Source organism: Corvus moneduloides, chromosome 20, assembly GCF_009650955.1.
Source record: "Corvus moneduloides isolate bCorMon1 chromosome 20, bCorMon1.pri, whole genome shotgun sequence".
Lineage (NCBI taxonomy): Eukaryota > Metazoa > Chordata > Aves > Passeriformes > Corvidae > Corvus > Corvus moneduloides.
In genome coordinates this window covers 10,992,902-11,015,459 of record NC_045495.1, presented here as the reverse complement: position 1 = coordinate 11,015,459, position 22,558 = coordinate 10,992,902, and the positions used below count along the sequence as shown (strand labels likewise).

The following is a 22,558-nucleotide window of genomic DNA, read 5'->3' as shown; positions in this document are numbered from 1 at the left end:
ACAGCAACCCCGTCCCAACGCGCGGCTTTAGAGCCACGCGGGAATGGACACGCCCCTGCGCGGCACTGGACCAATAGGAGGTGGAACGTCACGGAGCGCAGCAGTGCATGCTGGGGGATGTAGTCCACAGCGTGCACTGCCTTCCGTACGAACCAAAAAACCCAAACCAACCCAAAACTCAAAAACCAAAAACAAAACCTCACAAAAGCAACGTCAAAAAACCCAACCAAACTACAAAACACCCCCCACAATACTACCAAAAAAAAGCCCCCCAAACCAAAACCCAATCAAACAAAACCCCAAACCAAACAAAAGCAAAAGCAAAACCACCCCCACCACCAGCCAAACAAACAGAAAACCCCAAAGCAAGCAACCAAACCAACAAAAAATCACCACAGGCAAAAAAATCCAAACTGATTTGGAACAAGTTTGAAAGTTCAGCTTTCTTCAGGCAACTGAAATGATATAAATGCAAAACAAATGAGAATGCAAAATAAAGGCAGGAAGAAACCCACATTCTTGAGATTTTTTGAGATCACCACAAAAGAACATATACCCAAGTTTAGGAAGGAAGGAAGGAATTTGGAAGGAATTCGGAATTCGGAATTCGGAATTCGGAAGGAAGGAAGGATCCCCACAGCCTGTCCCCAGCCCCCCTTTGGAGAGAAGGTGCTGCATTCTCTGCTTTGCTGTGTCTCAGAGACCTTCATTGTGAGGCTGGGTGTGAGCCCCAGGCTAATCCTCCTCTCACTGCATTCCCTAAATTGGACACTCCTCAGGGATAAGCCAGGACCATCCCCAGCTCCCCAGGAGATGCTGAGAGGGAAGCCAGAGGATGGGCTCATGATGGGATTCATATGAGGGATGCTCATAAGCCAAACACATCCATGAACCAGGAGTTATTATATGAGAAACTATATTTTTTCACAATCAGACAAAATAATTCCTTGTGCCTTGCCCCACACAGTAAGAGCAATGCTTGGTTTCCTTCTGGTTTTTTTTCCAAAAGCATAAAAGGTTTTCACCAGACAACAGAAAAACACTGGTTTGACCAAAAAAAAATTACATAGTTAATAGCAAAGTTAGCTTAGTTGATAACAATGTCTTAAGGTCAAGTTATCTTAAACTTAGCTGATAACAAAGTGCTTTGGTGAGAACATTCCCTCTGTTGCAGTGGGGATAAGGGAAGTCCCACGGGGATTTGGGGACCCTGGCTGCTGCGGGAGGCAAACACGGCCGGCTCTTCTCTCGGTCCTGCCCAGTCATGCGCTGTGTGTGCCCACACGTGGGTCCACGCAGCCCTTCCTGGGCATGTAGGGACAGGAGAGGGGGACAAGAGCCTGCCTGGGTCTCCCTGGGAGTGGGAACATCCTGGCAGGGCTGAGGCTGCAGGAGGAGAGCTGCTGGGGTCCCCATCCTGAGGATGAGCTACCTTGTCTGACCGGGTCACATCAGCTTGGCCAGGAGAAGCCGAGGAAAGCCCGTCGGATCCATGCACTGGGAGAAGCAGAGCCAGAGAAATCCGTGCAGGCCACCTGAGTGGTCGGGTATTATTTGGGTGTCTGGGAGGTGTTTCCTGTGAGCACAGGGAGCCCCTGAGGCTGGTCCCTCTGCTTGGGGTCCTGGGATATCTGGTGGACACTTGAGCTTCCCTTGGTTCACCCCACAGCAATGCGCCACACCAGCCCAGCTCTGGTCACAGCCTCCCCTTTCCCTGGGGAAATAACCAAGTCCCTGGCTTCAGGTTTGTTTTCTTCAACTCCAGGCCATGTGTGTGACTCGCCCAGGAATCTGGCAGTTCTGTCCCACTGCGAACAGCAGGGAAGGCAGTGCTGCCTGAGCCTTACAGCTTGGAACACGCTGCCCTGTGCTCCCTGGGGCTGACGGGAGAGGCTGGGATTTCAGCTCACATCTTTTGAGGGTGCTGGCCCAAAGCATGGAATATGGAAACAAGTTTCAAGGGGGTGAGCTGTGCCTCAGCTTCCCAAATCCAGCATCGCCCTCCACCTCCAAGATAAATGTGCTTTTTGTGTTTTCCTTCTGCTTTTTGCTTAGATGCATCACTTGGGTGATGCCAGTCCTTCTGAGGATTTCCATGGGCTGAGATAACCCCAAAGAGATCGGTGGGAATTCATACAGGGTCAAGACTGGGATTTTTCAGCAGAAAATCCCTCCTGGCTGCGTCTGAGCCCTGGCACACAGGCAAGACTCCACTGCAGTCTGACATCCCTGCCTGGGCCCAGGTGGGAACAGCTTGGGGGTGACTGCTGACACCTTGGGCAGATCCAGGACACATGACCAGGTGTGGGCCAGGTGTAGCCACAAACCCATTATGGGTTAAAATCATCATCTCAGACTTTGTTTGGAGTTTTAATGATGGGTTTGCAGCTGTCTGCGCTGCCAATCTTGATCTTGGAACAGGACTGATCTCCCACCAGTGTTTCCCAGCCCAGATCCATGTGGGAAGGTGGCAGGATGGCTCAGAAGACAAACATCAACAAGCTGGAGGAGCAGCTGGTCTGTCCCGACTGCCTGGACGTGTTCAAGAAGCAACTGATGCTGCAGTGTGGGCACTCGTCCTGCCAGCACTGCAGGCTGTCCCTCCCCAGGGTGCTGGAGGGGCAGATCTTGTGCTCTGTGTGCTGCCAAGCCAGGGCCTGCAGCCCCCTGGCACCCAGCATTGTGCTGGCCTGTGTCATTGAGGTGCTGTGGAGCCAGGGCAAGGGCAGAGCTCACTTCAGAGTCCTGCCCAATGCATCCCACAGATGCACAGGCATAGAATCATGGAATGGTTTGGCTTGGAAGGGACCTTAAAGATCATTTCATTCCAACCTCCTGCCATTGGCAGGGACACCTTCCACTACACCAGGTTGCTTCAAGCTCCATCCAACCTGGCCTTGGAAACTTCTAGGGATGGCAGCCACAGCTTCTCTGGGCAACCTGTGCCAAGGCCTTTTCACCCTCACAGGGAAAAATCTCTTCCATATATCTAACTAAAATTTTCCCTTTTTCAGTTTGAACCCATTTCCCCTTGATCTATCCAGTTCCTGATGAAAAGTCCTTCTCCAGCTTCCTTGTAGCCCCTTTCAGATACTGGAACTTTCTCTTCTCCAGACTGAACAGCCTCAGTTCTCTTAGCTTGTCTCAGTTAAGGCTATGGCAGAGTTGTCCTCCCATGGAAGCTGTGGTGCTGCACAACAAGCTCCATCAGTACAGGAGAGTCCTTTCCCTCTCCTCTAAGAGCATAAAATGTCAGCCTTGACCTCAGCATCCCCATCCCCAGTCTGAAACACAGCTTACCTGCCTGGATGTCCCCCTGGAAAGGTCTGTATGCCTGAACAGAGTGAGCCATGAGTGTTCAGGCTCATCCTTCCAAACAGAGCTTGAGGTGGATGGGCTGGTTGCTGGCTGAGACAGGGACCCTCTCTGAGACTACGAGCACAGCCGGAGCTGAGTGGGCAACCATGGTGCTCTGCAGGATGAGGGGCTGCTGAAGGGGGAAATGGGAGCACAAAAAGCAGCTGAAGAGCTGTGTGCAGGCAGCAGGTCAGTCCTGGTCTTTCCAGCTGCCCAGGGCTGTGAGCCAGCATGGGGGACTGTGTGCCCAGCCTGCTAGGGGGGAACACTGCCCAGGGCCATGGGCTGAGGGGAGCAGGGCACCTGAGGGGCTCAGCCACTCTGCACACAGCCCAGCAGTGCCTCTCCAGTGGCTCCTGCAAACTGCAAAGGGTCACCAGGGACCTGCTCCTTGGTCCTGTCACCAAAATGCACAACCAGCCTGTGCCGACCAGAGGCCAGGGCATAAAATACGGCACCACCAAGGTAAATGTTTGTTCCTGCATCCCCGCCAAGCTGGGGCTCCTGATCATGCCTTTCCATGGGTTCAAGTATTGTAGAATCAATGTAATATCCTGAGCTGGAAGGGACCTACACGGATCATCGAGTCCAACTCCTGGCCCTGCACAGACACCCCAACAATCCCACCTTGTGCCTGAGAGTGTTGTACAAACACTCTTGGAGCTCTGGCAGCCTTGGGGCTGTGACCATTCCCTGGGGAGCCTGGGCAGTGCCCCACCACCCTCTGTGGGAAGAACCTTTTACTGATACCAACCTAAACCTTCTCTGACAGTGACAGAGCTCCAGCCATTCCCTCAGATCCTGTCACTAGGATGAGATTCTTACACCCTCTGATTGTTCAGGTACAAGATGACTGATCCTCAGCACCCACTGCTAACCCTTCAGACACTGCAAAGCAGCTCTTGTCCGTCCCTGGATCCAGGTGTCCCTGGAGCTGGTCGTGCTGGAGTGACTGATCCTTCACACCAGACAGTGCTGGGACAGTTTCAAAGCCATGTCCAGGTGGCTGGGACACTGCCTTATGGTGGCTGTCCTGGGGTATCCTTTGCCCTCCATGGACAGCTCTGAGCTTCCCAGAGCAGATCCCTCTTTCCCAGAGCAGATCCCTTTCCTGGAGCAGACCCCTCTTTCCAGGGCTGGGCATCCTTTGCTTTGTTTGAGTTCAGCATAAACACCACCAAAGTCCACAGTAAATCCCCACCAACCCATCACCCACAGGGTATCACAAGGTCTAGCAACCAGTAGTAACGTCAGCGTGCTTCCACATGCAGGGACCGGATGGGGTGTCCAGGGTGGTGACCGGAGTCGGTGACCAGGGTCACTGGGGTGATGGAGGTGGCTGGGATGGCCAGGGTGACTGGCTGGTCAGGGTGGCTGGGATCACCAGGATGAACAGGGTGATGGGGGTAGCTGGTGTCACTGGGCTGGACAAGGTCACTGATCATGGGGTGCCCAGGATGATGGGGGTGACCGGGGTCACTGGCTGGCCGGGGTGACCAGAGTGGGCGAGGTCATTGTGATGATGGGGTGGCCAGAGTGACCAAGGTGGCTGGGATCACCGGGGTGACCGGGGTGACTGGGTTGGCCGGGGTCACTGCGATGATGGTGTAGCCAGGGTGACGCGGGTCCTTCCGCCGGCGCTGCGGAATGTGCGCCATGTGCGCCCCGCTTCGTGCCCTCGGCCCGCTCCCCGGGCAGCGACCCCGGAGCGGGGCCGCGCTCGCCCCCTGTGGCCTCGGAGGCCCCGGCGGAAGCGGCGCGGGGCGCACATGGCGCTGTACAGCGCGGCGGCCGCGGTGCTGGCGGGGCTGGAGCGCGGCGAGGGCGGCCTCAAGAGCCTCGTGTACAACAGCGGCTTCCCGGTGCGCCCGGAGGGGACGGGGGTGCGGGGCGGCCGGGGGGGAATCCCATTCGGGAGGGTGCGGGGGAGCCCTGGAGCCCGGCGCAGGCCCGGAGGCGCTCACCGCTGCCTGCTCCGCAGCACGTCCGGCAGCTGTACGCGCTGGTGTCCGAGACCCTCCGCTACGCCTCGGTGCTGGAGAAGCTGCTGGATGGAGCCGCGCTGCTGCAGGCCGAGAAGAAGCTGCCGCCGCAGCTGGCGAAGGTACGGGGAGTCGCGTAATCCCTGGGCCGCGGTGTCCGGGATTCGCGGTACCCTGAAGCCGCGGTGTCCTGGAGCGGCGGGGCCGGGCTCACGTCGTCCCCTCCCCTCAGGTCCTGGTGTATGACCTGCTCTTCGGCAAGGGGCTCAAGTGCGGGGGCCGGTGGAAGGCGCTGGCCCGGCGGCACCGGGCGCGGCTGGAGGCCGAGCTGGCCCGCATGAAGGTGCGGCACCAGGTGAGCCGCAACGAGGACCTGCTGGCCCCGGAGCAGGCGGTAAGCCCCGCAGGTGAGTGGGCTCGGGCTGGGTGGGCACCCTGTGCTGGGAGCAGTGGAGGGCCGCGTCTGACCTGTCCAGCGCCTGTAGCCTCCCAGGTCCCACGCTACGTCCGGGTCAACACCCTGAAGACTTGTGTGGACGATGTGATCGACTTCTTCAAGCGCCAGGGATACACCTACCTGGGCAAGGCAGCCAGGTGAGTATTTCTTTCTGCTATGCTGCCTTTCCTGGGATGTCAGCAAGTGGCATGGGATGAGGTCTGGTGGATTGAAGGATTGCTGAACTTGGTGCTCAGGGTGGTTGGGCTGGGGTCTCAATCACCCCCCATTCTTAGATGCTGCCTCTCTGGGTGCTGCCTGGAGCTGGAGAGGAGCTGTGGGATGAAGGGGGTTCTCAGCCTGGGCTCTGCTGTAGGCACTGGGATTAAGTCTTTGTATTCATGCTCCCTATGTCTCATGGGCAGTGTGGAGGAGCTGAAGGCCCTCTCCGGAAAAAAATTCTTGTTGGATCTTCATCTCCCGGAGCTGTTGGTTTTCCCTGCGCAGACAGACCTCCATGACAACTTGCTGTATACTTCAGGACACATAATTCTGCAGGACAAGGTGAGGGAACTGGGGAGCAGGAAGTTGCAAGGGCAGGAAAACTACCGACAGGTGGAAGGGTGAGCTCCTTCCACAATGGCTCAACTTGCTGCAGCATTTAAGTCTAAGCAGAAACTGGGGGACTCCCCTGAGGCTTTGCTTCCATAGTTTGAAGGTTCAGGATGAAATCCTGGGGTATAAAACCCCCTGTGGGAGCTGGGGACCAGCAGCTGGGAGGAGCAGGGGACTGTGGGTTGGGCAAGGCTGTTGGTGGAGGGTGGTGGTGGCCTTGGCCCTGTGTCATGGTGGTCCCTGTGACCCCACAGCATCAGCCATGTCCGAGGAGGGGCCAGGTGTTTCTGCCCACCCCTTTGATGGTCTTTGCTCTCTTGCAGGCCAGCTGCCTCCCTGCCTTCCTCCTTGGCCCTGCTGCCGGTTCCCACGTCATCGATGCCTGTGCTGCCCCTGGAAACAAGACAAGCCACCTGGCTGCCATCCTGAAGAACAAGGGGTGAGGGCAGGGCTGTGTGCAGGGGTGGAGGGAAGGGGGGACGTGGCCCTGGTCCCCCTGAGCCCACAGAGAGCACAAGAAGGTGGCAGGAAGAGCTGCAGCCTGTCACCAACTCAGGTGAGCTGGTGGCTCTGACAGTGCTGGGCCACTGGAAGGACCTGAGGGGACATGAAGTCATGTAGGGGTTCACTCCCAGCCTCCCGGCCCTGGCCCTATTCCATACCCCTGCCAGAGGGGAGGCAGCTCTCAAGGTCTGCCTGCCCAGTATTTGAGTGTTCCTAGGGGCCAGGTGGTCTGTTCACAGTCTCTCTTGGGCGCTGGGCTCTGCCTTCAGACAGATCTTTGCCTTTGATGTGGACCCCAAGCGCGTGGCCACCATGAACACGCTGCTGACACGGGCAGGGGTCACTGGCTGCCAGCTGGCCCAGCAGGACTTCCTGACTGTGGACCCCAGAGACTCCAAATACAGCAGGGTGACCCACATCCTTCTCGACCCATCCTGCAGTGGCTCAGGTAATGTGTTAGGCTCCAGCTGCTCACCTGAAGCTGGGCTGTGGGTGTGCAGACCCCAGGTGACAGCTCCTGTCCTGCAGGGATGGTGACCCGGGGGCTGGGGCAGGAAGCGGCCCCGAGTGCTGAACGCTTGCAGGCACTGGCTGGCTTCCAGCGCCGGGCCCTGAACCATGCCCTGAGCTTTCCAGCTCTCCAGCGCCTGGTCTACTCCACCTGCTCCCTACACCAGGAGGAGAACGAGGATGTGGTGCAGGCTGTGCTGCAGGAGTGGGGCTCGGCCTTCAGGTGGGTCTGGCTCAGGGAACTTGGGGGGCTGTAGGGGCAGGGTTTGGTGCTGACCCCTTTTCCATGCTGCAGGCTGGTGACTGCCTTCCCATCCTGGCCCTGCCGAGGACTCGCTGCCTTCTCTGGAGCAGAGAGCTGCCTCCGTGCTTCCCCTGCAGAGACCTTCACCCATGGCTTCTTCGTGGCTGTGCTGGAGCGGTGCAGGGAAGGGGCTGCTGCTCCCAGGTGAGAGGGGGCTGTGGGGGACTCCAGCTACTTCTGGGGGGCCCCATTGCCAAGGTCAGGGCTCCAGGCACCCAGGGGAGGGTGTGAGGGGACGTGGCTGTGGGAACAGAGGGCACTGGTGAGTGTGGCTCAGTTTGCTCTTGTCCACAGCTCCCTGCCTGCAGTAGCCAAGGAGAACCCACAGCCAGGAGAGGGAATGGAGCCAGGAGCAGCTCCCAAGAAGAGGAAAAAGAAAAAGCAGCGGGTGAAAGAGTGAAACATTTTCTGGACAGACCCCTTCACAGCTGGGGCTGTGGGGAACACACACTGGCCTGAACACAAGTCAAGCTATGTGCCAGCTGTAGTCATAGTGAGAAGCCAACACTGGGACCAGCCTGGAAGGGGCAACTGCTCAGCCATGGCTGCCCCTTGCAGCCAACCCCCGCTCCACACCCTGCAGGGCTGGGGTCCTCCAGCTGGATTAAGGGTGGAGTATCATGTTTCCCCCCCCAAAAATTCCATCCCCGAGCCTGATGTGGAGCTTTGAAAAAACATTTCACTGTAGGGATGAAGCAGATTAAAAGTTTATTTCTCTTCACTGTCTTTTCCAGGGTGTTTGTGCAGTCCTGCCCTGAAATTGCTACTGCTCATAGTAGAGGCAAAGTGGGGGCAAAAAAGTGAAATACTACTACTACTAATCCTGTCCGTGCATCTGTCTTTGAATTGGGGGAGCAAGGACACACGAGCCAGAGGGTGCTGGACCTGAACCCCACTAGCACCCTGGGAATCCCAGCCCCAGGAATCGCACACGGGCACAGCCACGTGAACACAGTAATTTTATTTTAAACCAGGGACATAAGAAGCAAGGAAACAAAAATTGCACATTCACACTAAAATCCTCATCAGCCACACCAGGAATGATCCAAGTCTTCAAGTCAGTTAAAACGCAGCCTCCCCCCAAGCACAAGGGGCTCTCCCAGCAGGGCCTGTGTGGCAGGGAAGGGACAGCCTGGCTCCTCACGGGTATGTAGGACTACCTGGGGCAGCATCCAGAGCGAGGGTGCCCTCAGCCTTGTCCCAGCTCATCCCCATCTCATCAGAGCTGACCTGGCCAAACCCTGGCACCTCAAGGATGGGGAGTGGGTGCTCTCCTGGCCCAGGGTCAGTTTGGCAGGCACTAGCCCCTTCCCATCTGCTTCTTCCAACACCAAAGACACATTTTCCCAGCCTGGCTGCTCTCGGCCCACTGCACCCTCAGCCATGCTGGTGGGTGATGGAACATCCTCACCAGCACCTGCAGGTCCTTAATGTCCCCTTACTATGGGGCTGTGTCCCCTCTGTGCCACACAGAGCCCATCCTGCTGGGAGAGATGCCTCGATCCTGGCACTCAGCACCGTAATGTGAGAGCTCCTGCTCCTCACCCTCAGAGAAATAATTAAAAAATAAAAACAAACAAAAAAGGTTTAGTCACATCCACATACGTCACATTTAAGAGGAAGGGGATGATGTACAGCAGGGGGGAGCATGGCAGAGCCTGCAGGATGCAGCTGCGTTTCCCAGCACAGTGCATTCCCGCAGGCACAGCCAGGGTGGGAACAGCTAAACACTAACAGCTGCGGGACTGGCAACTTCACTGAACCAAGCTTGAAGGAATTTGAAGGCAATTTAGCTTAAATATAAAAATAAATTTTTATTTCATTAAAAAATGTTTAAATATTTGTGATTTTTTTTGGTTTTTTTTTTCTTGCTTTTTTTTTTTTTTAATTTAGACCTCAGCAGACACACACACTCACACGGCTCGGAGAGTAAAAACCCGGCAGCAAAGCACTCCTGGGAACGGAGTGCCCATCCCTCACCTGGGGCAGGGCAGGGGGTGGCTCTTTGGTGACCCCCAGCTCTGGCAGTCTCTTTCCAGAGAAGCTCCAAGGCAGGGAAGGGTGAGATTCCCACTCCTGGCTGGATGGGGACAGGGGAGGCAGCACCACAGTTCCTAGGAGCTAGTAAAACCCACAGGGATAGAGATGAGCTAAGAAATGAAAAACAACTTGGATTTGGGATAGAGGGGAGAATGCATCTGCTCTGGACTCCTTGTGTGAGCAATTCCAGATTCCCCTGAAGTGGGGAAGAGGTCCTAGGAGAGAGGGAAAGGGAGTGGAGAGACTGCCAAGGTTGGAACCCCCTGTCCTAGCTGCCTTCCAGTAACGACACGGAAGGGACAACTCCCCAGCACGAGCAGCCACGCAGTGATGCTACTGTCAACACCCAATTAGCCGGGGCACATCTCCCCCCAAGGACTGGTGCCCCCCAAAAAAGAAACTCCAAACAGCAAATCCGGCATAACCAACATGCCGCCACACACACGGTTCAGCTCTTCCTCCAAACTCGATTCAGTGAGTGCAGGAACAGGAGCACAGATAAAGCAGAACGGGGGAGCAGGGTGGGGGCAGCCCACAGCCCCATGGAGCAGCGGGAATGGGACAGGGGTGGGGGGACCCCCATCCTCACCCCGTGCCTCCAGCCCAGGTCCCGGGCTATGGCATGTCCTCAGCTGGAGGTAACAGGACATTAGGCCCCAGCGAGGAGTGTCACCTATAGCTGCACCCATGTCAGTCACCTGTGGCACCGAAACAGTGCCAGGCTGGAACCAGCCCTGGTTGTGGGGATGGAACTGTGTTCACCAGGCCATGGGATGAACAATGGGAAAGATTTTGGGACCTGGTGAAGATGGTGTCTGACAGCAGCTCAGAACCCCAGCACGTCACCAGTCAGGCTCTGAGTGGGACACAGCCATGGGGCTGGCTGAGGGCTGGGGAGGGGCACGGGAACAGCTAGAAGAAGCAAATGGGGAGAAATTTACACATTACTAAACATGGCAAAATAAACTGAGGAAAAGAACATTGCGGATATGTACAGAGATTTGTCCAGCCTTGGCTCTGGAACTGTTCAAGTAACAAGAGTTTGGTTTATCCCGTCCCAGCACGGTCTCCGGTGGGTGTCAGGGGATGAGGCCTGGTCCCACCACGGGGGCAGCTCCAGCCCAGAACCCCCCACACGTGGGCCAGCGGAGCCCAGCAGCACCAGGGTTACTTTTTGCGGGTGTGCTGCCTCCGTGCCTGAAGCCGTTGGCGAGTGCCCATCTTGGATCCTGCCCCGATGGAGAAGGTGGGGGTGGATGAACCTGGAAGCAGAAAGGTTGCTCAGGTCTCTGTAGCTTTGGGATCAGCGTGATCCTCACCCTGGGAGAAATAGAAGGCTTGGCATCCCCCAGAGTCCAGCAGGTACCACCTGAGCCGTCTCCCAGAGCACACCTGGCCCTACCTCTGTCCCCAGCCCGCGGGGACACCAGGACCCATGAGCTCCCCAAGGCTGGAGCACCAACTCCCTCCTTACCAAAGGAAGTGCCGACTCCTCCGAAGCTCGAGGCAGGAGTGCTGGGTGTCCTGAAGGAAATGGTGCTGCTTCCACTGCCCACGGCTCCTGGGACAGGTGTGCTCTGCCCAAAGGTGGGCACAGGAGCTCCTGGAAAGCAACAGGTCACTGTGAGCCAGGGTTGGCAAAGGAGAAAGAGCCTTTGGGAGTCAGTGGCACCCAGAAGAGGCACAGCATGCCATCTGGGGGCTGAAGCACCACAGTCCATCCCCCAGGACCAGCCTCTGCTCCTGAAAAGCCCTTTTAATGCGTAAGTTACACTTTGGATAATCCCTGGGCTCTCCCAACAGCAGGGCTGGACAGAAGGATTTGCCAGGGAGGAACAAAGACCTTGGCCTTTCTAGATCAAGGAGTTGCTCACTGTGTGGGTTTCAGTTCTGTGGGAGCTGGGAATATCCAGTGAGGATCTGAAGTGTTAGGGAAACCCTGAGAGCAAGCACGAAGTGATGGCAGCCATTGGCTGGCAGCATTCCAGCTCACCAAGGCACTCCAGGCGGCTGTTAAGGACTGGAATGATTTTGGCTCCTGCAGGACACTTGGATGGGCAGAGCTGGGATGCTGGTGCCTTTGCAGGGGCCAATGAACAGAGTTTAGGGATTCCCCTCCCCAGACAGCCAGGATCCTGACAGGCAGTGATGGGAGTGTCTTCCCTTTGTATGGCAAGGCTCAGCTCTGCATAACAGGGGCACTGGCCTCACCAGGACTGTGGACCCCAGGAGCTTGGCAAGGTCCATCAGGACTACTACTGCCCGAGACGCCTAAGATGGCTTGTTTGCCCCCACCCCCATCCTGGAAATGTTCAAGGCCAGGCTGGACAGGGCCCTGAGCAACCTGGCATAGTGAAAGGTGTCTGTGCCCATGGCAGGGGGACGGAACAACATGATCTTTAAGGTCCCTTCCAACATGACCCATCCATGACGACTCACCTCCAAATGCAGGCTTGCTGTTGGGAGTGCTGGTCATGGTGAAGGCGAAGGGCGTGCTCTGGCCCTGCGCTCCCAGCGCGCTCTGTGGCAGAGATGAGCCGAACGGCGCTGCTGCTGGGGCTGCCCCGCTCTGCCCAGCCCCAAAGCTGAAGGCCACGGCCGGGGACCCGCTGCTGAGGCCCGGCGTACCCATCCCAAAGGCGCTGGTGGAGGGGCCCGACTGGGTGGTGGCCCCGAAGGTGAAAGGAGATGGGGTGGTGCCAAAGACGGCGGCACCGGTGCTGCTGCTTGTGGTCTGGGTGGTGGAACCAAAGCTGGATGTGGTGGAGGTGGCTGTTCCAAAAGAGAACACCGAGGTGGTGGTCCCAAACGCTGCCTGGGTGCTGCTGGTGCCAAAGGAGCCCTGGGCACTGGTGGTGCCAAAGGCTGGCTGGGCACCACTGCCAAATGCTGGCTGAGCCACTGACTGTGCCGGGGGGGCTCCAAAACTGAACTGGGGGGTGAAGCTGATGGGGCCAGCAGCAGGCTTGCTGGCGGGCACCTGGCTGTCAGCAGCCCCAGTACTGAAGGTGAGCTGGCTCCCAGTGCTGGGGTACGGTGGCGGTGGCTTTGCACTGGCACTGAAAGAGCTGCCAAAAGCTGAAACGGAGGAGCCGAATGTCAGTGGCGCTTGAGCTGTGGTGGCTGGGGCTGAGGAGGTCAGTGTAGTGCTCCCAAATATGCTAAAGCCCACAGTGGTGGCAGCAACTGTTGAGTTTGAAGGTACCTGGCCAAAGGCAGGGCCTCCTGGGACACTGGTGGTGGCAGTGACTGTGGCTGGAGGCACCTTCCCGAACTGGAACACAGGCCCTGGGGTGGCAAAGCTGGTTTCCGTGCTGGGAGCAGAGCTGGCCAGGCCCCCGAACAGGAAAGGCTGTGTTGTGCTGGTGGAGGTGGCAGTGGTGAGAGTCACACTGGCAGCAGGGCCAGTGGAGGCAGGCGGGTTCAGTCCGAAGCTGAAGACAGGTTTAATGGTGGCATCCGTGGAGGAACTCTGGGTGGTGGCTGTTGTAGCTGCAGTGGTGAAGATGACGTTGGGAAGACCCGTGAATCCTGCCAGAGTAGCTGTGGAGGCAGTTGGTGGCTCTGAGGCTGGCTGTGCCACGGGTTTGAAGGCGAAAGGAGAAACTTTCGCTGGAGATGAAGCGGCAGTGATGCTACCAAAGATCGGCTTGAATATGGAGGATGTGGAGGACGTCGAGGCAGGGCCCGAGCTTGCAGACACGGTGGCTGTAGTGGAGGTGACAGCCGTGCAGGCTGCTGGGCTCTCACTCTTCAGCACAGCACCAAAGATGGGTTTGAAGATGGGGGTTGTGGTGGGCATGGCAGTGGGGGGGGTGGGCACAGCAGTGGCTGTGGTGGGCACAGCAGTGGATGCAGTGAGTGTGGCAGTGGCTGTGGTGGGCGCGGCAGTGGCCACGGTCACTGCTGGCTGGCTGGCTGGAGGGGTGTTCAGCATCCCAAACAGGATGCTTGGCTTTGGGAAGGAGGGAGGCTTGCTGGGGGTCTGGCCCAGCTCGGTGAACACAGGAGGGGCCAGGCTGCTGGGGGGTTGCACCGCCAGGGCAGGGGGGGCACTGGGGGCAGGTGTGCTCAACACAGGCATGGGCTTGGTGTCAGCAGTGATGGCAGGCAGAGAGCTCGACTCCAATGACACAGCAGGAGCAGGCGGCTGTGCAGCTGATGGAGGTGGTTGGGATGCTGCCACAGCTCCAGTGGAGTCTGGAAAGGGGAGAGAGCTTATTTACGGACAAGGGGGCACCTTCAGCAGCTCACCCTTCTGCCAGGTACCCACCCACTGCTGCAAAGGCTCCCGGAGCAGCACCCACCACACCCAAACCTCCATGCTTACCATAAGCCTCCAGCAGGACCAGGGGCTCAGCATTCCCAAAGGTGTCATCTCAAGCCCTGCCTGCCAGCTCTGCTGCCAGCAGAGGGTTTTGTCAGCTGCCTCAAGCAGAGGTAACGAGGAGTTCCCACCGCACCTGCCCAACTCTGCTGGCGTTACACTGTGCCAATTCTCCCCCTCCTCCTCACCTGATGCTGTGGATACAGCCTGGCTGCTCTGCATCTTCTTCAGGCTGTCCAGGAGTGAGGAGCTGGCTGGGGCAGGAGCTGTGGAGGCAGGCATGGGCCCAGGGGAGGTCACAGCAAACGCCAGCGGCTTGGACACAGGCACTGTCTCTGCAGTGGTGCTGGGAACTGCATCTACAGGGAAACAGCAAGATATAAGGACTCACAAGTGGCTGTGATGAACAAACCCTTAGCAGAGCTTCCCAGCAGGCAGGGAAACTGCACCTACACCCTACAGCCCTGGGGAACCTCACCCAGCACCACATGGCATGAGATCTCCTCAGCTGGAAGGCATCAAGAGCACCCCCAAACCCGAGGCACCACTGGCCCAGGAGCTTCCTTGGCCCATGCTGGCCTGCCAGACCTGGGCTTGTTCCTACCCCTCCACAATCCCAGCCCATCCTTACCAGCCTTATCCTCCAAGACACTGTTGAACCACTGCAGCACTGCCTTCTTCTCTGCATCCAGGTCCTCTGAGGTGATGGAGTAGCCCAGCTGAGGCGGCGGGGGCTGCCAAGAGAGAGCAGCAGCAGCTTAGCTCCTTCCCAGGGAAGCAGGCAGAGCCTCTCTGAAGGTGTGCTGGCGACTGGCCGTGGCGAGCCCTGTGAAGCAGGTGGTCCTGCCGCAGCTACCGCGGAGCTCCGGTCCCCAACTCTGGTGGGCCCCCGGCGTGGCACTGAGGGCATGGCAAGCCTTCCCCAGGCCATTACCTGGTCCGGCAGCAGGCAGCACAACCACGCACAGCCCACCAGACACTGGGGCTGGGGAGAGCGTCACTTCCCACTCGGCCAAGGACGGGGCCTCCTTCCTGAGGGCAGGCAGGTCAGTGTGCCCCCAGCCCTGCAGAAATTGCAGTGAGCACATTCTATTGCCAGAGCGGGGCCAGAGGGGCTGTGAGACAGCGACGTACCAGCACCAGCTGGTCCCCACGGAGAGACGATAGCAACGGGATCTTCCGCTTGCGCTTCCCACTGCTCCCCGATGCGGATGGTGGGCTCAGGGAATTCTGCTTCTTCCACACTGGTGACTCCACCACTATAGAAGGAGACAAGTTAGGCCAAGCTCTGGGCAGAGAGGTGTTTGGTTGTAGTGACAGGGTTGTCCCTTCTGGCCCCGCTCTGGGTGGCCCCGCTCAGAGGGCAGAGCCAGGGGCACAGCTTGAAGCTGAGGACAAGGTTGTGATGCCCTGAAGAGCAGTTCCACATCCAGGAGGTCTGTGACAAGAGGCTGGCGGGGCTCTGTGGGGCAGTGGCCCCCTCCCAGCTCCATGGATGGTGCCAACACACTGCCTACCCAAATCACATGCCACAGCTGGCACCCTATCATGGGGGCCCACCTGCCACGGGCACAGAGGATTTCCTCTCCATTTTAGCTGAGGAAGCATTGGAATAAGCTCAGACTGGAATTTGGTCAGGGTGCTATTCATGCCACAGCAGGTTGTGGACTAAGGCTGACACCTGACCCGTGCTGGGCTGGGAGCTGGAGTTCCCCCTTGCAAGCCACCTCCCAGGCATCTGCTAGCACCCCAACACTGTCAGCATCCCCTTATCACTTGGAAATCCCACTAGAGCAGTCACTGAGGCCAGCAGAAGTGCCACTGCCTTGGGAGCAGCACATGCCAAGTTTCCAGGTGATCTCTCAAACCATTCCCACTGCAGACCTCAGCTACCTCCTGTCCTGCTCTCTTGCTTGCACTGGTAACCCATCCAACCTGAGTGCAGTGTCAGGGCACACCTACACTTACCTTTCTCTGTCTGCAGCTCCTTGTCTGACTTCACTGGGGTGGAAGCATTGGAACGAAGTGACTCTTCTTCCCTGTGTAAGCAGGAGAGACAGTTAGGGCCAATCCTGGGCTCAGCCCTGTCCCCAAGGAGCAGGATGAGACTGAACATGCTGAAGACTCGCACGAGGATCCCTGGTGTGTTTATTTGCCTCCTGTGAACAGATCTCAGGACAAAAGCTTTGCCCAGCTCCAGGCAGAGGAGTTGCTTCCTGCTCCAGACTCAGCTTGGCTGAGCCCGTGCACCCTCCGCAAGACGAGTCAGCCTCAGGAGAGTAGCTGGGGTCCTCAGATGGGAGTCACTGCCCCTCACAGGTTGGGCCCACCAAGGTGGTTGTGTCAGTTTTAGTTCTGACATAAGCTCAGGCTCTCTGACTTGGCAAAGAGGAGAACACAGGCTATGCTCCAAGGCAGGCATTAAAATACAAATACTGTGATTTGACTTTGAGATGGCAAAAATCAGGGCCTGTCTCTTCCCAATGATCCAGCAACCAGCAACTCAGGCCATGCCAATGCCACGAGGCACCATCGCCACTGCTGCAACCTGTGCCCATAAGTCTCTGACCCGGCCTGGGAGCGGGCCAGGGGTGGCACAGCTTGGACGTGCCACAGCATGACAAGGTGGCCGGGAGACCAATCGACACAAGTGGGTCTCCTGATCGTTATGTCTGGGAGAGGGGCCTGGACTGTCCCAGCTCCAGTGGAAAGTGGGACTTGCATGCTAGGATGGCTGGGAAGGACTGCTCTCTTGCCGGCTGGCCATCAGTGAGCAGGCACTCACCAGGTGACCGGCTGGTTACCTGGCTTTCTTGAGAGGCCACTCCGGTGTCTGGGGGCGGGAGGACGCTGGGCTGGACAGTGGGGAGACGCTCACACCACTTCTCTTCCACAGCTGGAACGCAGAGAGATACCAGCAGTAACTTGGCGTGGGGCTGGCAGAGAGCACAGCCCCTCTCCTCCCTGCTCACTCACACTAAGCCCCATTGCCTAGGGCCATAGCTATTGAGCCCAATGAGCTGAGAGCCTCTCCTGCTTCACCACCACTTATCTCCCCTCCACATTTTTGGGAGCACAAAGTCTGGCCACCCCAAGCTGAATCCACATGGGGAACAAGCAGCCTCCAGGGCCTTTACAGCCCTGGCTGAGCACAGGGAGGGAGGACACTGCTGGGCCAGCCTTCATGTGACACAGGCAGAGGCCACCCAGCTGCTTTGGACACCCTTGTGTGTAGGGCTGCTCTGGCGGGAGCCAGCACCTCCTTGCCAGGAATTCAAAGCACATGGATCCAATGCAAGGGTCAGACTCTCTGCAGCCCCAGCAAACCCCTCCCTCTCACCGCCTGGAGCAAACCTTTCCCCACACAGACAGAGCTCCACTGGCCATGTCTATGTGTCCCTTGCATGTCTGCAAGCCCAGCCAGGCCACAAGCAGTGCTCCATCATAGCCAGCAGCTGGCATGGGGGTCAGAGTGGGAACACACGGCTCCCACACTGCTGACTCCAGCTGAAAGGATGTCAGCACAGCAAAACCATTTTTTTTTTTCCTTTACCTGGATCTATCCAGTCTAGCAGACTGGGCAAGGAGGAGGAGGGAGGGGAAAACAGTCGTGTTCTTGGTTTGGTGTAAAAGCAGCAGTACAGCTCAGCCTGAGATTCCGCCAAAAACCACATAATTGCTGCTTGGCCCATGGCCCACAGCCCACCTGATCCCCAGGGTGGTGAGACTGCCAGCCTGAGCCACACTGGGTCTAGGCCTCCAGCCACACCAGTCTCCTCACGAGCCCAGAGCTGGGATTACATGGGTGATCCCAAAAGAATGTCAAGCTACTGTGTCCCTACCTGTGCGAGGCCCCGGCTGGAGCTGTAGGAGCTGGCAATGGCGTTGCGGATGGAGCTGGGGATCCCACCAGCATAGGTGTTGTTGAGGGAACTCATGGAGGAGGTGCGAGACCTCTTGTTGGAGCAGTCATCGGGGCAGTGCGAGATGAGGCCCCTCTTCAGAGAGCCCGGCCTGGAGGGGGATGAAGGTCTGATTTGCCCCTCACCGCTCCTGCCCACCAGTCCCTTCCATGCAGGGCAGGTGGAGGAAGGCAATCTTGCTCCTTCTTACAGCACAGGGCTTAGAAACGACCCTCAGCAGCAGCACAGCCCTGCTGTCACAGGGTGACAAACTGAAGGGCACAACCACAGCCTCTCTTGCTCTGCCCCAAAGCCAGGCTCTGCAAGCAAAATCCAAACCCCCTTTTCCAGATCCCACAGACATTTTCCCCCTCCTGTCCCAGGAGCTGCTTTTGGCCCATTGGGCACTTACTTGGGTATGAGAGAGGCAGGGGCACCATTGGCTACCAGTGGCTCAAACGCTGACTGCCCACTTCCACTGCTGTCGTGGCGCCTGTGGAAAGAGAGCGTGAAAGCCTATGACAGCGTGGAAGGCTCTTCCAGCCTGGGGAAAGGCAGGCTGAGCACCCAGAGAGAGATCAAATCTTGTTTTTTTTCCTAGCACAAAATGCCTAGGACAGAGCTTTCCCCCATCTACACCCTGCTGCAGATTTTCTCTGTGGGCCTGTCCTCACTGACTCTCACCCCAAACACCAGGAACTCCCCCAGCTGCCTCCTGGGCACAGTAGTTTGGTGTAAGAAAAAAAATACAAATCTTTGCTTAAATCCATTACTATAGGCCAAAATACTTCCAGAAATGAGCTGCTGAGTCCTTCTGAACAGACCTGAGCTCTGAAACTCCCACCTCCGAGCTCTTCCTAACCAGTGTCCTGGACGGTTCAAGTCAAAAACTGAACTCCCCTTCCCACTATGATTTCATGAGGATCTGAAGTGTCAAAATCACAGAAGACATGTTGTGTTCCCTGCTGTGAAATGGAGCTGGAGGTGTAGGACAGCCCTGTCACTTGGCCAGGAGCTCCCCTCAAGCCCAGAGCATGCTGACCCCAAGGCACAGGCGATTCCACACTCTCCAGCTGACACAGCTCCTTTCTGTCCACCAAGTACACGGAATTTTCTACCTACAAGCATTCCTCGCACTTGCCAGACATCAATGACTTCAAAACTGGCTTTTGTGGCAGAGCTGTGTATTGCCACATTAAAAAAAGTTTAAAGAATAATACCCTGAGCTGATCCTGTCTGTGTACCCATTCTGTTGTCACCCTGACTGGCTCTTGTGGGGCTCAGATCCAGTGAGCCAAGTGTTCAGAGACAGGAACTCAGTGCTGGAGGAGGATGGTGTGCTCTGCTTTACCCTGCTCTGCTCCCTGGGTCACCTCCAGCAGCAGCCCTGGTGCAGGACAATGCCCCAGGCACTGCCCAAGCATTGTCTCAGCTCCCCAGCCCAGCCCAGATGGAACAGCCTCCATGGCCACAACTAGGAAGGATGAAGCAACTGTTGGAGCAAGTCCAGAAGAGAGCTACAAATTTGGTAAGGGGACTGGAGCACCTTCCCTATGGAAACAGGCTGAGACATCAGGGGCTGTTCAGCCTGAAGAAGGTTGTGTGGAGATCTCAGCAGCCTTTCAGGATCTGGAGGAGCCTGCAAGAAAGCTGGAGAGGCACTGCATCAAGAAGTGCAGTGATAGGACAAGGGGGAAAGGCTGCAAAGTGAAAGCACGGTAATTTAGATTGGATATACAGAATAAATTCTTCCCTCAGAGTGGTGAGGACCTGGCACAGGTTGCCCAGAAAACCTGTGGCTACCTCATCCCTGGAAGTGTTCAAGGCCAGGCTGGACAGGGCTTGGTGCAACCTGGTGTAGTGAAGAGTGTCCCTTTCCACGATAAGGGGTAGCTCATTGAATGAGCTTTAAGGTCCCTTCCAACCCAAATCATCCTATGATTCTATGAAAAACAGGAGGATGGGATGGCAAGGCAGTGCTGTGCCTAGGTAGTTGGAAAGGCTTTGGCAGACCATGGCTCTCAGGATTTACTCCTTGTCCTTCCTAGAACACTGGCGAAAACACAGCACTCTCCCTCCTCTGAAAGCAGGGATGGAAGTTGCTGGCCTTGAGTAACAAAAGCAGCAGTGCCTCGTTTACTCTCTTGTTTCACCTCCTTCTGCTAGATCAGCTCCCAAGGGAAGCGCACGGAGCTCTCCAAATGCAATGCTTCCACTCAGTAATCCCGTCTCTCCTGGGAGCCCAGGGCTGACGGAAGGACGGAGCCCACGGCAGATACCAACACTTCCCACCATGCTTTCCCAGTCTACAAGCCTCCGTGAGAAGCCACTTCCCACAACACATCCCAGCCAGGCAGGGGAACACACTGGACCCACACCTAAACCGCATTCCTTTGACCTCAAAACCTTGGAGGACTTTTGGATGCAGCACCAAGGGCCGGGTGATGGATGGGGTGTGCTTCCTCTCTGCAGTTCACTTCTCACAGTACTTTTCCAGCCCTGACTCCAAGTCTCATGGGGCCTGGCACGCTCTGGGACACATCCCATTCATCACCTTTGAAGCAAGAATCCCATTTGTGACCTTCCCAGCGCACTGGCTGCAACTTAAAATTGCTGCCTTTTTACCTTCTCTTGCTCTCCTGATCATTCCCAAAAGTCTGGTCCTCTTCCTCCTCTTCCTCCACAGCCCTTTTCCTGCTCTCCCTGATGGCATTCAGCACAGTCTCCTTCGCACACGGGTCAGGGCTGCTGGTGGCTGGGAAAGCCGGAGGCGAGACCAGCTGCTCCAGACTGCGGAACAGAGCAGAGTGAGGTGTGAAGCAGGCTGGGCTCCCCGGTCTGATCCCCCCACAGAAGCGCGGACACGGCTCTCCCACGCGGCCCTTCCCGGAGGTTTGGACAGCACCATCCTCCCAGCCACATGGTAGCACTCGGGATGGGATGTTGATCCCGGACACAGCACACCGGCTGAGGGCTACCGCCGGTGTGTCCTGGTCCCCACCGTGGCTGATAACCGGGCTCCCCCAGGTGTGTCCCGGACTCCCCCATACTCACGCCGGGGAGCGGGCGATGCCGACGGCCGGCGGGGCGATTCTCACGGTGACGGGGCTGCGGAGCGGGCAGGCGCGGCGGGCCCAAGGCGCGCTGCGGGGCGAGCCGCCCTCCCACCGGGCGGCGGACAAGCACAGCGGCACGGCCGGCCGGGTCTGAGGCAGCGGGTACCGGCGGCGCGGGGCCTGCGGCCGGCAGCGCGGAGCCCTGCGGGGACAGAGCGCGGTCAACACCTCCGACGCGATCTGGAGCTTCCCCGCGCGCCCTACCCCCATCTTCCCCTCGCCTACCCGGGCTGGGGGCGACGCGGCGCGGCCCTCGCGGCCGGGCCCCCGTTGGCGGCGGCTTTGCCGGGCAGGCGCGGCGCGGGCGGGCCGGGCCGCATGGCGCACCAGGCGCCCGCCGCGCCCAGCGCCGCCGCGCCCAGCAGCGTGCCCCGCAGCAGCAGCCAGGCCAGGGCGAGCGCCAGCGCGGCGGCCACGGCCAGCGCGGCCCTCACGGCCCCATCGCGCCGCCCGCCCGGCCCCGCGCCCGCCATCGCCGCGCGCCCGCCGCTCCCGGCGTGCTCTGCGGGGCGGGGCGGGGGCAGGGGCGGGGCTTAACAACCGGGCAGGAGCTGCGCGGGGGGCGGGGCTTGGGGGAACGGGGCCGGCCCGCTCGGTACGCACTGCGGGGGCGGGGCTCGGGACACGCCGGGCAGGCGGGGCTTCCCGCCTCAGCGCCGCCGGTCCTGCCGCCGTGCACCGAGGGGGCGGGGCCCCGCGGGTAGGCGGGGCTTAGTGCGCGCGAGAGGAACCGGCCCGCTCGGCGTCAACGCGGGGGGGCGCGGCTTCCTGGGGCGGAGCTTCCGGTGCCTCCCTCGTGGATGGGCGGGGCTCCCCGGGATGGGCGGGGCTCCCCGGGATGGGCGGGGCTCCCCGGGATGGGCGGGGCTCCCCGGTGAGCACGGCCGGTTCTGCCCCCGCGGGCTCCCGGCATGCTCTGCGCGGGGCGGGCGCGGCTCCTCCCGGCCCCGCCCCGTGTCCCCATCCCGCCCCCGTGACCGCTCCTGACGCCCCTGTCCTCCCTTTCTCGTCCCCCGGCCAGGGTCTCGCTCGTCATCCATCACCCCTGCCCCAGGCCATGTGCCCCTGTCCCCACCCGGACCCTCGGGCCTGCTCCACCCCCACCCCTTCCCCACCACGTCTTCCTCACCCAGATTCCAATTTCTCCATCTACTACTCCAATCCACCGTCCTGTTTACCACCCCAATCCCCATGTCCTCCTTCTCCCGGTTCCTGTGTTCCCATCTTGTCTCTTACACCCCCCCCTGCATCATTCCAGCCTCTGTGTCCCCCTCTCTGCCCCTCCCTATGTCCCCCTCCCCATCCTGTCCCCTACAGCTCCCCCTACACCATTCCAGCCTCTGTGTCCCCCTATCCCCGTCCCTGCATGTCCTCGCATGTCCCCAGTCCCAACCCCGTATCTGACCATGCGGCCCACGTGCAGAACACGTGGGCACAGTCCTGCCTGTCGCCAGTCACCACCGTA

At 58.6% G+C, this 22,558-nt stretch overlaps 2 protein-coding genes across 2 annotated transcripts; one reads left to right on the top strand and one right to left on the bottom strand.

Annotated features, from left to right (window-relative positions):
* The first annotated feature begins 5,097 nt into the window (after positions 1-5,097).
* Positions 5,098-8,429, top strand: NSUN5 (NOP2/Sun RNA methyltransferase 5). Its single transcript, XM_032129698.1, has 10 exons — positions 5,098-5,219; positions 5,339-5,461; positions 5,572-5,746; positions 5,825-5,933; positions 6,201-6,339; positions 6,714-6,829; positions 7,164-7,342; positions 7,423-7,627; positions 7,700-7,852; positions 8,003-8,429. The coding sequence occupies exons 1-10, from the start codon at positions 5,127-5,129 to the stop codon at positions 8,106-8,108; spliced, it is 1,398 nt and encodes a 465-aa protein (XP_031985589.1). The 5' UTR covers positions 5,098-5,126; the 3' UTR covers positions 8,109-8,429.
* A 225-nt stretch (positions 8,430-8,654) lies between these two features.
* On the bottom strand, positions 8,655-21,316 carry LOC116453822 (nuclear envelope pore membrane protein POM 121-like). The gene is made up of 12 exons (XM_032129697.1): positions 21,032-21,316; positions 20,603-20,767; positions 18,390-18,470; positions 17,918-18,089; positions 16,880-16,971; positions 16,044-16,114; positions 15,210-15,334; positions 14,707-14,809; positions 14,264-14,434; positions 12,188-13,948; positions 11,223-11,351; positions 8,655-11,010 (listed from the first exon to the last, which is right to left on the bottom strand). Exons 1-12 carry the CDS (start codon positions 21,301-21,303, stop codon positions 10,916-10,918), a joined length of 3,237 nt encoding a protein of 1,078 aa, XP_031985588.1. The 5' UTR covers positions 21,304-21,316; the 3' UTR covers positions 8,655-10,915.
* Between the last annotated feature and the right edge of the window lie 1,242 nt (positions 21,317-22,558).